Below are 17,901 nucleotides of genomic sequence, written 5' to 3' on the forward strand. Positions count from 1 at the left end.
GAAATATGCCACAGCAAAGCGTGGCAGGGTACAGCTAGTTTAAAATATAAATCATGTATAAAAGGAAACAAAAATTTCCCTTTTCCACTATCCCATGATCAATTCCTTCAGGTCGGGTATTTTTTAACGGACCTGGCTGAACTCAGATAAATAGCTTTGCAAGTATTTCGTTATTTAAGCGAGTGTTCTTTTGTAGCTCGGTTGCAAAAAGAATGCACGTAATTATGGGACTACCGACATTAGGGTGGGACGGTCAGTGGCGCATTTATATTCGTTTAATTTCGCTCCTGTATTTAAAAGTTTATATGTAATGTTCTTTTTTGAACTTTTTTTGTCCGTTCCGGCCATGCCGAAAGCAGCGTTGCCATAAGTCAAGATTTATCTTGAAAATGAAGATTTTTTGGGCTGTTTTTTATTAAAAATCTTCAAAAGCAGATTTTTTAAAAAGTAAAATTTTACACTGAAAATATCTTCAAAATGAAGATTTGTGTGTATGATCTAATATATTTAATGTTTAAGTTAAAATTGTTAACTTCTTTATATTATCCTTGCTACATCATTGTAAGCAGCAAAATAAGGAAGAAGAAAAATGAAATACGAAATCCCCTACAATATTGTCTGCCTTCTTCTCTCGCACAGTAAAACATATACTCTAGTGCAGAGCTAGAGAGTGGAGAAAAAGAACAACCGGTCTTTTGTATCCCCTCTAGTAAACATGACAACAATTGGAAATTCAAGTAAACTCCCATTTAAGAAAAACTTGCTGATAGGTTTACATGGATAAATGTATAACGAGAAAAAAGGGGTGGTAAGATTTATAAAACAACGTCCATGTAAAAATATCAATAAAAGATCGAATTAAAAAGCTCAAACGTTATGCGGTAACATATATACATAAAAAAATATTCACACGAATTGATAAACTCCTCCTTTTTTGAAGTCGGTAAAAATTGCAAAATGTCTCGTCCCTATTTATATTTTCGCCAGTGTGTATATACATATGTTAACTGTGCTACAAATTTTGTGATGATACGAGGCAATATTCATTTAAAGTTGATGTTGTTATAAAAAGGACTTTATAACTTGAAATTCGTAATTTTTTCAACCAACATAATAAGGGCTATTTACAGCCGTTTTCTTTTTAGGTATTATTAAATGAAGATTTTTTGGGATCGAAAAGATTTTTTAAGCTTTAAAATCTTATTTTGAAGATTTTTTTTGGAAAAAATTAAGATTTTTAGGGGACTTTCTCTGGCAACACTGGCCGGAAGTTGAGATGTTTTAGATGTCATGAGTGTTATGTGCTATGGCGCAGGGAACAGTTGTGAGTTAGAACCCGCGCCCAGCCGACATGACTAGCCACATTGCTCCCATTGCGCCATGGCGCCTGCATTCACTATATATTATATCGCCGTTTAAAATACCAAACCGTGTAAAGTCATTCTGCAAAACTGCGTAACTGACATTTTCTGCCAAAAATTGGATTTGCTCACACAAGCTCTTGGCTCAATCCTTATCCATTCGTCCTGAAATATATTAGCCAGAAATGCGATTGCTTTATAAAAAAGAGAACCATTTTGAAATATGAATGTTTTTACTCTCAAGAAAATAATTTATGCAACCTCACATACGCGGTTTTACATTTTGTTGATACGCGGTTTTGTACTTTAAACGACGATATATAATCATACTGGTACAAATATTAATTCTAAGTTTATATTTTAAGTGAAAGAATAATCCGTCCTAAATTATTTAAATCTACCTTATAATGGTAACTTGAAGAATTTTCCAATCGTTGATAATTGAGTATATCGTACCGCGCCAATCCATCCCCTTGCCGATCAAATTTGACAACACTTCCAGCTAAGTCTAAAAGATTAAATTTGGTTGTACACATGCATACATACATACATACTACATACAAATATAGTTTTTGTAAAAGCGTAGACAGACGGCAGGGTTGATTCGGAGCAACTCATTAATTGAGAATTATCTCGGGAATTAACTATAGTTTATCCGGATTAATTCCTACAGCTAATTTCCAAATGTATGCGGTTCAGGGGAATTTTCGATAACAAGACAAAATGGCCAGCTGCTGTCTATTGTGAATGAAAAATAAACGAAGCAAACAAAGAATGTGTGTTTGGCTTCCGCGGTAGCAGAATGGCCATAGCTAATTTTTTACTTTTTTAAATAAAATTTTTTAAAAAATATAATTACATTAAAAAATAAATGTGATTTTTAAAGTAATTAAAAAAAATTGTATATAAATTTTGGTGGCAGTGGGATTCGAACCCGTGACCATGCGGCTAACTTAAATTGCAAATGTTCATCGGGTCAACTGCGCCGTTGATCTGGATAAACGTTGCTGTCTGTCTACGCTATAAGAGAAAACCTAAGAGCAGCAATAAAATCTGTCTTACCAATGAATGATACATTCAACAAGTAGTTGTTGTAGAAGTCCTTGCCATCATAGTTTGCCATTTCCGGGCATGCGTGAGACTCAGTGCCGAATTGATTTCTATACCAAATTGACGGGGTATGCTGTTGAGCTGATTTCCCATAGCCTGCCGTTACCTGGTCATTTTGACTATCATTTGGCAAGCAGAGATCGTTGTGAAGTTTGTGTAAGGCATGCGCGAATGCGTAAACTGCATCAATAACAAATTGAGTTTTCGATTCCTGTTCATAACTGCAAATATAACAGTATGACAATACACACGAAAAAACTTGAATATTTGATTCTTATTCTATTAATATTGTTAAAAGTTTACATTAAGATCTTCAAAAACCTTCAGCAAATTATTAGGTATGGCTAAAATCTCACTAAAGTCCTGTAAAATAAAAGGATGAGACCGCTACAGCGGAGCGGTTACAAGTGCATACTACACCTTGCAGGACACCGGTTCAATTCATGGTCCACCCACGCCAAAGATTTTTCCAAGAGCGGTGGCCTCTCGCTTCTAACAAAATAAAAACTGTCTGCTGTTCGGAGATAGCGTAAAACTGTAGGTTCCTTGCATTTGCGTGACAACATCAAGACGCACATCATAGATTGTAGGAGAAGTTATGCCAAACACTTTGCAAAATGTGTAAACGAAAAATATTGTTTGTAGTTGTTATTGCCTTAAATGACAATCGCTGTAGTTAAGGTCCACGCTGAGTGGTCAAAATATTGTTGGAATCATTGGGGCATATTCATAGTCGAAAGAAAGCCGACTCCAAAGTTAGTTGCAGCATTCCATGGAAACTTATATCGAAAAGCTGTATTTAAGGGACTTATGAATTTCCTGCATAAACCAAGTGCAGCGAACACACACACACGAATTTCTATTGCATTCCCGCACTAAACCACGCACGCTTTTTGGTCCACCAATCAGTGATCGGACTAGAAAAAAAATTTGTGTAGTAGAATCTGGAAAAAAATGTGGTCGAATTCAAAAGAATGTGGTAGATCTCAGGTTTTGGGCCAAACTTTGTACAAAAATTAAAAAAATCCGGAAAGGTTTCACCTAAACATTTTAATTGGCATTAAAAAAATAATAATTAATTTTAGTATAATAAAGTGCAAGATTAAAGTTGCTAAAAATTGCGTTGAATTTTGGCAATTTTTTTCCTTGACAGTGTAAAGCAGTTCCTTCCATATAAAGATATTTTTCGAGCATATTCTAAGAAATTTCTGCAACCTTATGGAGTGCTGCCAGCTTTTCTTTTTATCACATCACGATGTAGCGAACAAATGTGGCACATTCCAAAAAACGCTACTTGGGATTTGCCGATTTTGACAATTCTCAAGTAAAAGTAAACAACGCTTTAGAAACTTTGGATGCACTGAAATTTGCTAATACTTTCACAAAATTCGCCATTTTTTTAACATTTTCGCTACTAATTCGTTTTTATAAATCATATATTTTGCAATTTAACACAATCCTCACATTTTGCCTGTTGTTAGCGTTTAGTGTTGGACAATTTTTGCTCATAAATTTAAGAAAATTATGTCGAGCAAAAATAAACTACTCAAAAACGCAAATATGTGGCAGATTTCAGACCTTGTGTGGTAGATGTGGTAGATGCTGAAAAAAGTGGCAGATCTATCACAATGTGGTAGGAGTCCGATCACTGCCACCAATACGTACGCGTACGAGCCAGAGACTGGCATGCGTTGAACGCCAACTGTTGCATACTCAATCAATATTGCTGCTTTGTATGACTGACCAGCGCGTTGACTTAGTTGTATCGATACCTAAAAGAAATTAGAGGATGACTGAATACCAGCGCCATAGTTGCCAACTGGGTGCTTTAAGCACTAGATTTAGTGCTTTTTGAAAACTAAAACGCCAAAAAAAAAATTATTTAGTGCCCAGTGCCTTTTAAGTGCTCTTTTTTCTGAACTAAAATTACTTCGAGATAGTTAAAACCTGAAATAATTTGAAATATTTAAGGCTGTGGCAGTACTGAATTTACAAGAATCTACAAATTTAAATGGACTAAAATACAACCATGATTGATAAAAAGCTGAAGTTGCAAACCCACCTTGTTAAATTCTATTCGCGTTGAAAATGCTAGTACGCAAGTAAGTTAAGTATTTATTTTTTTCTTTTCTAATTATTTGTACAAATTTTGTTTTTTTTTACCACCTGAGTAAAACACATCGTTTATTGGTGCTGAATCCAAATCTGGCCTCACAATTGCCCTAGCACTAGAATTTTGAGATATCCTAACCTCAAAGTGCCAAAAACACGGTTTTTAGCAATATTTGAGGTTATAAAATGAAAACATCAAATTACTTGCTCATTTCTAATTAGGGCATCATTTTCGTTTGATGCGACTCGATTTTTCTTTCTCAAGATATACCAGTTTTAATGTGGAGTACTTCGGTATTTTGTTATGAAAAAAGCATCCCTTGATTCCAAGCGGTACTCCGGTGTGCTTCTCTTCACCAAATATTGAAAAATTAATGAAAACTCCTGCACGCCGTACTTCCTTTTGTTGGGAGTGCTCCTCAACATTTTGCGATCTTCTTTGCGATAACATCATGTTCGCAAGACGCGTACGTCGGCCTATATTTGAACGACGGGATCGTGGCATTTTATTCAATAGCGAATGAAAAACTCAATGCATAGGAACGAATTCGATAAATCGTTTGGTAAACGCACTTTTTTTAAATAATCAAATGAAATTCACAATCGACAGTAAAAGAGCACTTGAAAAACTTCATTCGAAGCCAAAGAACACAACACAGCCACAATTTTCCACAATGGTTTTGTTCACTATAAATCAATGAGGAGAAATACCTGCATGGAAAATTTCCAGTGTACTCAAACTTTTCGTACGAAACGCTGCAACTAATTTGTGCAAAAATATTGAAATTGACGAAAAAAAATAAAATGAAATATGAATTAAGAACTATATTAAACACACGAGTTGATTCTCGAAAGTCCAAAATAGAAAGACCGAATATTAATGTACACCACCTTTTCGATAATACGATGAAATGACAGATATGTTGTGTTGTGGTGACTTTCATTCCATTGGCTCTACAAAATCCCTATTGAAAAACTTGCAGCCATGTTTATACTTGACTTAATTTATCCGAAGAAAAAATAAACACAGCACATTATAGCAACAATTTTTCACTATGTTTTCGATTTTTCATGTATGTGCTGTTGTACCATATACGTGGTTCATGTGACAGACATAAACTGTCATATATGATGAACCGCTGGACCGACTTCGGACCCACTTCACATAATCCATCTGCATGATAGTCCGAATATACCGTTTAAATTTGGTAGAATTCGTGCACTTATTTTTTTTATTTAAGATGGGAGGTGCCACGCCCCCCTTTCCCAATACTGCACATTTTTCTCCATGAGTATGGAATTATTTCATATGTCTCTATACCAATTTCCAGTAATCTACTACAAATATTTCAAGAGATATACCAGATGAAAATTTTTGTTAGTATGGGTGGTACCACGCCCCCTTTTCCGAATTCGGGGAAACTTAATACGAACCATCTGCATAATCGACTATGCCGTATAAATTTGGTTGAAATCTTGTACTTATTTTTTATATATAAGATGGGAGGTGCCACGCCCTCTTTTCCAATACCGCCCATTTTTCTCCATGAGTATGGAATTATTTGATATACCTCTATACCAACTTCCAGTACTCTACCACAAATATTTCAAAAGATATACAACATACAAATTTTAGTTAGTATGGGAGGTGCCTCACCCCCTTTTACGAATTCGGGCAAACTTCACATAAACCATCTGCATGATAGCCTGAATATGCCGTAAAAATTTGGTTGAATTCGGTGAAGCCGTTCTCAAGATATAAGCTCACAGCAAAAACGTGTACTTATTTTTATACATAAGATACATATGCCACGCCCCCTTTTCCAAATTTGGGCAAACTCCACACAAAATATCTGCATGATGGCCCGAATAAGCTTTATAAATTTCGTTGAATTCGGTGAAACCGTTCTCAAGTTGTAAGCTAACTAACTAATTTTTATACCCGAGCGCACGTGTGCACAAGGGTATTATAACTTTGTTCACATAACGGTTGCTTGTAACAGGCAAAACGAATCGAGATAGATATAGACAAATGTATACATAAATGATCAGGATGAAAAGAGAAATCGATTAAGCGCTGACTGTCTGTCCGTCCGTCCGTCCGTCTGTCCGTCCGTCTGTGCACACGATAACTCGAGTAAAAATTAAGATATCTTAACGAAACTTGGTACGTGTACTTCTTTCGAGCGTAGGACGGATGGTATTGGAAAATGGGCAAAATCGGACAGTAACCACGCCTACCTCCCATATATCGGTAATTTTCAGAAATACGAAAACTGCGATATTTTAGTAACTACTGAAGATTATTAACTCAAAATTGATATTTACAATAATTTTTAGACGAAAAATAAGAATGTTATAAATTTTTGGAAAATGGGCGTAGCCACGCCCACTTATGGTTACATGTGTATATCTTGGTAACCGCTGCACCAATTTCTTCCAAACTTGGCACAGTTGTTGGCCTTGATACAGCATACTAAATCGCCGAAAATTAAAAAAATCGGAAAATAACCACGCCCACATCCTATATAACGGTAATTTTCGGAAATACGAAAATTGCGATATTTTAGTAACTACTGAAGATTATTCACTCAAAATGTATATTTACAACAATTTTTAGAGGAAAACTAAGAATGTTATAAATTTTTGGAAAATGGGCGTAGCCACGCCCACTTATGGTTACATGTGTATATCTTGGCAACCGCTGCACCGATTTCTTCCAAACTTGGCACAGTTATTGGCCTTGGTACAGGATACCAAACGGCCGAAAAGTTTTAAAATCGGACAATAACCACGCCCACATCTCATATAACGGTAATTTGGAGAAATACGAAATCTTCGATAAATCAGTAAATATTAAAGCCAATTTATTCAAAATTGATGCTTGCAACAATTCCTTACCAGAAAATACGTCTATAATAAAATTTTGGAAAATGGGCGTGGCACCGCCCACTTATGATCACATATATGTATCTCGGTAACCGTTCTACCAATTTGTACCAAACTCGGTATTTTTATTGTGCTTGCTACATAAAAGCAAAACGATGAAAATTATTTAAATCGGACTAAAATTATGGCTTTTCATATAACGGTAAGTTTTAGAAATGCCAATATTTTGAAATTTAAGGCCGCTAATTTACTCAAAATTGATACACCCCGGCTTACCATGTAGCGGTAGCTTTCAGAAAGGTGAAAATCATATATTTAATATTTGCGCCGGGTATTTAATGTTCGGCTCCGCCCGAACTTAGACTTTCTTACTTGTTTTTCGTTCAGAATGTGCCGATATTTGCGACTCACGGAATAATGGCACCGGCACACAAAAAAAAGTTGCGGGTGCTTTTAACCGTCCGTTTCACTCGTACCAAAATTTAGAGTAAATTGCGAAAATTGCAAATTTTTTTGCTATTTCTTCGCTTTTTCATAATGTAGTGTACGTGTCAAACGGACCTCAGATTTGGATTCAGTGGGTCGAAATACATGTCGGTGGTCTAATAAAAAGCGGCATTTTTTGTGTACCGGAACCTTACCAAAAATTGCCAGATGGCCAGTATTAAAATGTGAGATGGTAGAATTCAAAATTTATCGCAAAAATTCGAAAGTTGTTTTAGAAGTGCGGCCCTTGGTGCTGCCACTGTAATTCAAATATTTCCAGTATTCGAATATGAGATGACTCTAATTTTATCGAAGTAATATTGTAGAAGTGTCAGTAGTGCTGCCACTGAAACTCGAAGGGCTTTTATAATTACGCACATGCAAAACATAATTCATTTCTTTCTAGTAATACAAATAGATATTTAGTTGCAAAAGTTACCAAAATGAAATAAAAGTTACCAAACCGTTTAAAAGTTACCACTTTTGGTAGAAAGTTACCAATTGTGGCAACCATGATAATTGTGGCAACCATCTCATATGTATGTACAGATGCGTGCAACTAATTAGCAACGAAATTCAAAACGATATTGCTTGCAAATTATGTTTATTTATTTATTTTTAATAATTGTCATTTAAAATTTATTTCAATCTATTTCAGAAACCACAATAACAAAAGTTGCAAAGCTTGCACAAATTGCAAAAAAATTAACCAAACTTCAAAAAATTGTCATCAAAATTTCAAAATTTTTAATTAGAATATTTGGAAAATTTTCGGGCATGCAGTTTTGTAGCCCATTAAATTTTAGTATAACAAAGTGCAAGTTTCAAGTCGATAAAAATTACCGTTGATTTTTTAGAATTTTTTTTGTGGAGGGTGTTGCGCATTTTCTTCCATATAACACATGATCAAAATATTTTTTTACATGGAAAAAAATCCGCAACATCCTCGACCAAAAAAGTTCTAAAAAATCAACGGTAATTCTTAGCGACTTGAAACTTGCACTTTATTATACTAAAATTTAATGGGCTACAAAACTGCATGCCCGAAAATTTTCCAAATATTCTAATTAAAAATTTTGAAATTTTGATGACAATTTTTTGAAGTTTGATTAATTTTTTTGCAATTTGTGCAAGCTTTGCAACTTTTGTTATTGTGGTTTCTGAAATAGATTGAAATAAATTTTAAATGAAAATTATTAAAAATAAATAAATAAACATAATTTGCAAGCAATATCGTTTTGAATTTCGTTGCTAATTAGTTGCACGCATCTGTATGTATTTATAGCGCGTCTACCATTCAATTGCTTAAAGCTTGATATGCAGTTCAATGCGAGCGTGAGCGTGAACGTTCGCAAAGGCAAAGAATTCCATTTGTATTGTGGCGAATACTGCGGCAACACAAAGCGAACAACGAGAAATAGGCAGAATGTTCGAAGAATAACGTAGAATGTTCCACAAAGAGAAACGTCAAGTTGGATGAACACTGCGAACAGCGAGAGAAAGAGAATGAGCGATAAACTGCAGAATGTTCTAGAGTTGCCATAAGTGCCAACGCAAGTATATAAGGGCGCCGCCACAGCGAGGTGAGTTAGTTACAAGTCAGCAAGCTACAAGTAAAGTGAGCGGAGAATTGAGTTGCGAATAATCAAGCTATAAGTTTAATTGTGCTAACAAGTAGTAAAGCGTTGTTATTGCTTTAACAAGTATTGTAAAGTGTTTTTACTGTATTAGCAAGTATTGTAAGTTGTTTGTTGTACAATAAAGTTAATTGTACTACAATTCGGTCATCGTTAGCATTTATTTAACAATCCAGCGATACGAGCCCGAGTATATTTGGGTACTCCCTCAAGGTTTCGAGGATAATCGTAACAATTGGTGTCAGAAGTGGGATTGTTAAATAAATCCCGAAGGATAAACTACTGAAAATGGCGAAAATTCAGGACTTAAAGATTGAGGAGCTGAAACAGGAGTTGGAAAAGCGTAATTTGGCCACCTCCGGAAGAAAAGTGGAATTGTTATCCCGGTTGCGAGAGGCTATGGAAGCTGAAGGCATCGACGTGGACAAATACGACTTCCAAGGTAAACCCGACGATACATCCGCAAAGGACGAACAGAAGGATGAGGCTGCATGTTCGTCGAAGGATGTGCAACAGACATCCGGGAAGGTTGAAGAACAGCAAAAGGCTCCTTCGTCATCAACAGTTATGGACATGAACACGTTGTTGGCTGCCATGTCACAGATGATGCAAGCACAGGATACACGCATGTCAGAGATGTCATCACAGCTGTCGTCACAGATGCAAACACAGTTGTCAGATATTTCGTCGCAGCTACAGGCACAGAAGACACACGTATCACAGTTGCTGGAAGTCCAGGATGCAAAAATTACACAACTGCAGGAGAATTTGGCTAGAGATAACGAACAAATCAAGGATAGACAGGATAAAGTCGAGGCTAAGGTAGAAGAGTTGGAAGGTCGCCTCCGAGATATGCAGTTGAATCGTCCAGCTACTTCGACGAGCGCACCCAAAGTAAAAACCCCATCCTTTGACGGCACGATTCCTTTCCAGGTCTTTAAGCTCCAGTTCGAAAAAACGGCTGCAGCAAATCATTGGAGCATGGAGGATAAATCCGCTGCACTATTCGTTGCATTGAAAGGACCTGCGGCGGAAATCTTGCAGACTATTCCTGATTGTGAAAGGAACAGTTACGATGCGTTAATGGGTGCAGTGGAAAGACGTTATGGTAGCGAGCACAGGAGACAGATTTACCAGATGGAGCTGGAGAATCGCTGCCAGAAATCCAACGAGACTCTACAAGAATTCGCCTCCGAGGTTGAAAGGTTGGTTGGGAAAGAGTAAAAATCCAGAGGTTCATCAACGGAATGCGGGACGTGTATACCAAGCGCGAGACGTATGCAAATCCAAAGCCAACATTTGCTGAAAGGGTCTCATATGCTCAGACACGTGAAACGGCAGCGCTCCTAAGTAGACCAGCCTACAAAGCCCATCGAGTAGAAGTGGAAACACCTGACGTAATGAACGAGATCCTGAAAACACTCAAGTCGATGGCAGAGAAGAATACTCCTGGTGCAACCGAGAGAAAGGATGGTGCTAGGAAATGCTTTAGTTGCGGAAAACCAGGCCACTTCGCCCGCGATTGCAGTGCAAGTTCCAGTGGGCTCAACAATTCAGCAGGACGCAAACGCAGGGCTGAAGGAGACGAAGCCAACTCCAATCAGTCGTTAAACTGAAACGAGCCAGCAGGAAGGGCTGCGTGCTGGCTCCAGAAGTTGAAGGGCCCATAATCTCCGTCTCACAAATTGGCCGGAATGCGAGCAACCTCACTATTGGTGGATGTGTGAATGGGCAGGAGCGAGTGCTGACAGTGGATACTGGAGCGTCACATTCCATTATTCGACCTGATGTGACTACTTTTTATGTGAAGCCATTACCTGGAGCAAAGCTGCAGACTGCAACTGGTGAGCGAACCCAAGTGTTAGGAGAAGTACTATGCGAGGTAATAATCGACGGGTTGGCCTCGTACACGAAGTTTATTGTCGCAGACATTGTGGATGAAGTCATCATCGGCGTGGATTTCCTACTTGGGCAAGGCATGAAGATTGACCTCCAGGGAATGATCCTAACCTATGGCGACAGGAAAGTGCCACTTAGGGTTGGTTACGACAACCAGTGCTTCAGCAGACGGTTGGTCTTAGAGGAAGTGCCGAAGATTCCACCAGAAAAGGAAGTGGTTAGTTGGGAAGAGGTTGACAGTGATGGAGACGAAATGGTTTCGTCAAGAGAAGGAATTGGTTCACCGATACAGGAAAAGCGTGACGGTTCCGCCAGCTCAGTGAACAAGAGGTCGCAACAAGGAAGTGGTCATGGCGAGCCAGGCAGTGTTTCCGGCAGGAGGAAAGCCACTGAACCACGTTGCAATGGTGATACGCCGGTGGCCGGAAATGGAAGCGGCTGTGGTAGCAGTAGGCGCGGTTTGAAGTGTCCTGAAAAAGGTGGTCGGCAAAAGCGAGCAGTTAAGCCGGAAGCCAAGGGTGAGATTATACATGTCCGGTCAATGAAGTTAGCATCGGCGGAAGAGCGAGATACGAAACGACGGCGGAAGCTTCAGCGTAAGGATCCGGATGTAGCAAGATGTGCTAAAGGCAGTGCAGCACGAAGGCGGGAGTCTGGGTGTCATGGACAGAGGATGCGGCATAGATCTGGCGAAAAGGGTGCCCACGAGAAGAGACATGGTCTGGTCACCACCAGTGGCCGGCAGAAGCACGACCATGTGAGATGGTGCACTCCCGGTGATAAGCCGGAAGCAATGTCCAGTAACGCATTGCGGTTGTACATGTCACAGAAGAAGAAAAGCTTCACCTTTAAGCAAAGACGTGACTGGAAAGATTCGAAGATTGACAAGCGGCTGAAGGACGCAGTGCATCGAATCCAGACAATGGGGAGACCGAGGACCAAGATGAAAGTGGCCCACTTGGAAAGACTTGCAGCGGTTGGAGCGGCAAGTATGTCTGATCGGGACTCAAATAATTCTCTCAACTTCGGTAACTTATTTTTGTCTTATGAGGATATTGTTAATGGCATAACTGATTTAAAGTATTCCACTAATATTGACGCCGATGGCCTCTCAGTTATCTTGTTAAAAAGCTGCCCCTCTCTTATCGAGCCTTTGAGACATATATTTAATATGTCATTGGCTGATGGGATGTTTCTCGACGACTGGAAACTGGCTTTCATTACGCCGATTCTCAAAAGTGGTAATAAAAATGATATAGCGAACTATAGGCCGATTTCCGAGCTCACTTCTGTCTCTAAGCTGTTCGAATGTATCGTGAAAGACAAAATATACTGTGCTACTAAGCACGTGTTATGTCCTAATCAACATGGATTTATCCCGGGCAGATCAACGGTAACTAACTTAGCGATATTTACGGAGGACTGTTTTTCAACCTTTCAAAAGGGATTCCAAATTGATGCCGTCTACACGGATTTCTCTAAGGCCTTCGATAGGGTATCTCACCGTATATTGATAGCGAAACTGGCGAGACTAGGCTTCCACTCTGCTTTCTTGAAGTGGATTATATCGTATCTAAGTAACAGGCGCTGTGTTGTCGTAATTGAAAATGTATCTTCCCGTTCGTTCATTGCTTCCTCAGGTATTCCCCAGGGTAGTATCTTGGGTCCTTTATTATCTGTGCTCTTTATTATTAATATTTCCTCTTGTTTCTCTAAATGTAACTTCTTGCTGTATGCTGATGACCTGAAGATTTATTATGAAATTTGTTGCCCGCAAGATTCACTAACTCTCCAAGCTGAGCTCGACAACTTATACAATTGGTGTATGCGTAATTGTCTATTCCTTAATATTAGTAAATGTCATTATACCTCCTATGCTAAGTTATTAAGACTGGTACCTACTTCCTACTGTATCTCAAATGTGCCGCTGAAGTCAATTTGTGAATTTAAGGACTTGGGGGTCTATTTTGATACCAAGCTTAGCTTTACCACTCCCATCAATTTTATTATTTCTAAATCGTTCGCGATGTTGGCATTTGTTCGTCGTAATTGTTCTACGTTTTCCGATCCTTATACTTTCAAACTTATGTATACGTCTTTTGTTCGTTCTAGGCTGGAATACGCGGTGTTTATTTGGAGACCTTACCATTCTATTTATATCAACAGATTAGAATCTGTTCAAAGGGTTTTTGCTCGGTTTGCTTTTCGCTCGCTAAGATTTACTGAACCTCTCCCGTCTTACCGTTCTCGCTGTCTATTAATCAACCTTATGGCCTTAGATGCCAGGCGTACTCTTTTATCGATGTGTTTCGTATTTGACATCATCTCAGGCTCTATTGATTGTCCATTCCTTCTTATGAGAATTGGTTTTAATGTTCCTCCACGTATTCTTCGTTGCATTGAATTATTTTATGTTGGCTTAGCAAAAACCGCTTATGGCATGAACACCCCTTTAAGGAGGGTGCTATGTCAATTCAATGCTTATTCTTCTTCCTTAGAGTTTGATTTCTCTTCTTCCAAGCTTAATTTTAGGAATATACTTGTAAGGCATTTGTTATGAAAAGCATGATATATATACTTATATTTTTTATTTCTTGCGTTATCCTGTAAATGCGTAAATTTGTAATATAGTCTGTAAACACATTGTTTATTGATTAATAAATGAAATGAAATGAAATAAATAGATCCAATTGGATACATTTTTAGACGAATATTTGCGGGATACTTATTTTTTCCTATCAGTATAAATGTGGATACTTTTTTAAATAGGCCAAAATTTTATCTTTTCTATAGTTTTTTTCGTTCAAAAATAGATTTTCATTAATGACGTTTTCTAAATGTTATAAAAATCGCTACTTAAGCGTGAAATTAGAGCATTTTATTTTTTTGTGAATGAAGCAATGAACATATGAAGAGATCTCACCAAAGCAGTGTAATAAGAGCTTTAACAGACGGCAGCGTTGATCCGGATCACCTCGGGAATTAACTGCAGTTGATCCGGATTAAGACCCAAATAATCCCGATAAACGCTGCCGTCTAATTAAGCTTTTAGGCGCAATTGTTTAGTTAGCTAAAAAAATGCTTTAAGCAAGATCTTAATATATATATATAAATAAAATATACCTCTTTCATATCACATATCTTCATTTGTTAATATAAAAAGAAAGAAGATCTCAATGAAGTTTAAAATACACTATTTAAAAACTAAATTTGATTTATTTAAGTTAATTTTACTGAAAAGACTTTAACTACACTCTACTTTTTTTGTTTATTTGCGCATATTAAGAAAGGTAACCATTTTCCTCTTTTAATGTGTGCAAATTTGCACACCGTGTAATAAAATTAAACACTGCCTCTTTACTTTAACATACCAAATTTGTCGCAGAGCGCAAAACAACACATAAAATGTTTAAAATAGAGTAAATGTAAGCCCCTAATGTTTATTATTTGTAGGAAATGTATTTTTAGTTTCAAAATTTTTGTCACTTTAAACATTTCATGTGTGTATTTTAAAGATCTCAAGTTCAAAATCGAATCCTGAATATCTTATACGTATGTATATTTATACAGATTCCTGTTGAAGAATAGATATTTTTAGTAGTAGTTTTACACACACTTTTCATAGTGTACAGGTACAAATGTAACATATTAATTATTATTTTTTATACTTACTTTGCAAAATACTTATATATAAAAGATGTTATTTATAAATTGAAATTACAAATGCTTGATTTTATGAAATATCAAAATATATATACACGTATTCCAAGTCCTTAAGAGGGGTTAAATTATGTCTTTTTCTTCCAAATGTTTGGTTTTCTTACAAGTTATGAGATGGATACGTAAAAAAAGAAAATTGGATACATTTGGATACATTTTTGGCTTGGTCGGTGATACATTTTCTTGGGACGGCGCGGCAACACTGCATGTAAACGTGTTTTCAAATGTTGAGTTTGAATCAACATCATAGCGCGCGATTAGTGCATTATGTTATACCATGTATGTGTATATATGTTGTCACCGCTGTGCATGCTTTTTATGCATATACTTTCTTAATTACATATGAAAAAGCATCCGAGACGTGCCAAACGCCATCCGTGCTTCATTTTAATACGGACGTATTTGAATTGAATATTTCCATTATACGTAGTGTATGTATAATGGAAAAATCCATTTCGTTTACACTTTTCACTAGATTTAAATACGAGCATTTAAACGCATTTTTTTTTTGTCAGTGTAAGAAACCAAAAATATACACACGTAGTCCGGTGATTTCAATCTAGCGTGTGTTTCCTGGGATTCGGTGGATGGAACTCTGACGCCAAATTCTTCTCGGGATGTATTTAACCAATTTCTTAACGAATTTTCCGATCTTGGTCTATATCAGATTAATTCAGTTATCAACAACTTAGGTAAATGTCTTGATTTTGCGTTTATTGATGATACTGCTAAATGCACTATAATACGCCGCGATCCTTTAGTTTTACCACTTGAGTTGTCCTTGGTACCATCCTACGATTCATGTTATTGTCCTGAAACTAGAAAGCCAAAAGGTCGGCGATAGGAATGTTAGTCCCGGGATCCCGGACTTTTTAAGGTCTAGAAAATCCCGGGATTCTTGGCAAGTAATCCCGGGATTTTCGGGATTTGTAATTTGCACTGACCAGAATTGTCTACTTTTCTTTTTTTATTTAATAATTAATATTTTGTTATAGATGTGTAGCTCATTATACATATAACATCGCGCGGTAGTAAATTTTAAGCACAAATATCAATATATTCGCGAAACCATGGGCCAAATATAGTAAGACTGCGTTTTTAGTTTTTCACTCTGACGTCAGTAATTCAAAAATGATTTAAAAAATTCAGAGAAATGTGCTTAGAGAAGAAGTTTCGGTATAAAATTAATGAGGAAATCCTGTAGAATTTAAACAGATTCAAGTTTCTGGCAGTGATCGGACTTCTACCACATTGTGGTAGATTTGCCACTTTTTGGTGGATCTACCACACAAGGTCTGAAATCTTCCACATATCCGCGTTTTTGAGTACCTAGCTTTATTTTTGCCCGACATAATTTTCTTCATTTTAAGAGAAAAAATTGTCCATCACTAAACACTATGTGATAACAAGAATGATATAATACAAGATTCCGCATTCCCGGCGGCGATGAAATTTGTAAAATAAAAGTAAACTAAGTCGAATCGGAGAACAAAATAAATAATAATAAAATAGTCAATTTTCTCAATAATAAATTTTTCGACAGAAAACGTGGTTCATTATGTTAAATTTTAAAATATATGATTTATAAAAAGAATTAATAGCGAAAAAAACGGCGATTTTTGTGAAAGTATTATCAAATTTCAGTGCATCTAAAGTTTCTGAGGCGTTATTTATTTTTACTTGAGAATTGTCACAATCGGCAAATCCTAAGCAGCGGTTTCTGTAACGTGCCACATTTGTTCGCTACATCGTGATGTGATAAAATGAAACGCTGGCAGCACTCCGCAAGGTTGCCAAAAAATGTATGTTCGAAAAATATCTTGATATGGAAGGAACCGCTTTACATTGTCAAGGAAAAAATTACCAAAACTCAATGCGATTTTTACCAACTTCAATCTTGCACTATGTTATACTAAAATTAATTTTTTTTTTTACAGTCTAATTAAAAAGTTGGCAATTTAGGTGAAACCTTACAGATTTTTTTTTTTAATTTTTGTACAAAGTTTGATCCAAAACCTGAGATCTACCACATATTTTTGAAATCTACCACATTTTTTTTCATATTCTACCACACAGAATTTTTCTAAGTCCGATCACTGGTTTCTGGTACAGAGGGGCTGGTAAATATTGAAAATGTCATTTTAAAATTTTATCATTGAAATCTCGCAATATTTGTTTTTGAAAAAATTATATGTTAAGGGCTTATATAAACTCGATAACATCCTCGAATCTCAATCTTCAAACTTTGTCAGCTTAGAAATTAACTATTCGTCCTTGTGAATCCAAAAAATTAAAATTTTTTTAATTCTAAAGAAATTGCCCATTGCATTTTTTTTTAATTTTTTTAATAATTTTTGGAATTAATCATATCTTTGAAATTACAAAGTCCTTCAAAATAAATCCTGCGGTCAGAGAGAAAAAAACGCAACTTTAAATAAAAAAGTAGGTTTCAAACCCATTTATTTATTATTTATTTCATGGTAGGAGAGCTTTTCAAACAATATAGAAGCAATTTTTTTGATTCAAGTTGTGGAAAAGTAATGAATATCTAAATCCCGGGACTAATCCCGGGATCCCGGGATTGTGACAACGCCATCTCGAAAATCCCGGGATCGGAAAAAGCCGAAAAATTAGCATCCCTAGTCGGCGATATTCTTTCAAATACGCTAACTACGACAAGCTTAAAA

At 36.6% G+C, this 17,901-nt stretch overlaps 1 protein-coding gene across 1 annotated transcript in view; it reads right to left on the reverse strand.

Moving 5' to 3' along the window:
- Window positions 1-1,762: 1,762 nt before the first annotated feature.
- Window positions 1,763-17,901, reverse strand: part of LOC118745672 (metabotropic glutamate receptor-like) — a gene marked incomplete at its 3' end in the record, with an annotated part of 32,514 nt that continues 16,375 nt past the window's right edge. The window contains 2 exon segments of the mRNA XM_036479241.1: window positions 1,763-1,869; window positions 2,424-2,692. Of these exon segments, the coding sequence (XP_036335134.1) occupies window positions 1,763-1,869; window positions 2,424-2,692 (376 nt within the window).

Source organism: Rhagoletis pomonella, unplaced genomic scaffold (genome assembly GCF_013731165.1).
Source record: "Rhagoletis pomonella isolate Grant_MI unplaced genomic scaffold, Rhpom_1.0 Rhpom_scaffold_00009, whole genome shotgun sequence".
NCBI lineage: Eukaryota > Metazoa > Arthropoda > Insecta > Diptera > Tephritidae > Rhagoletis > Rhagoletis pomonella.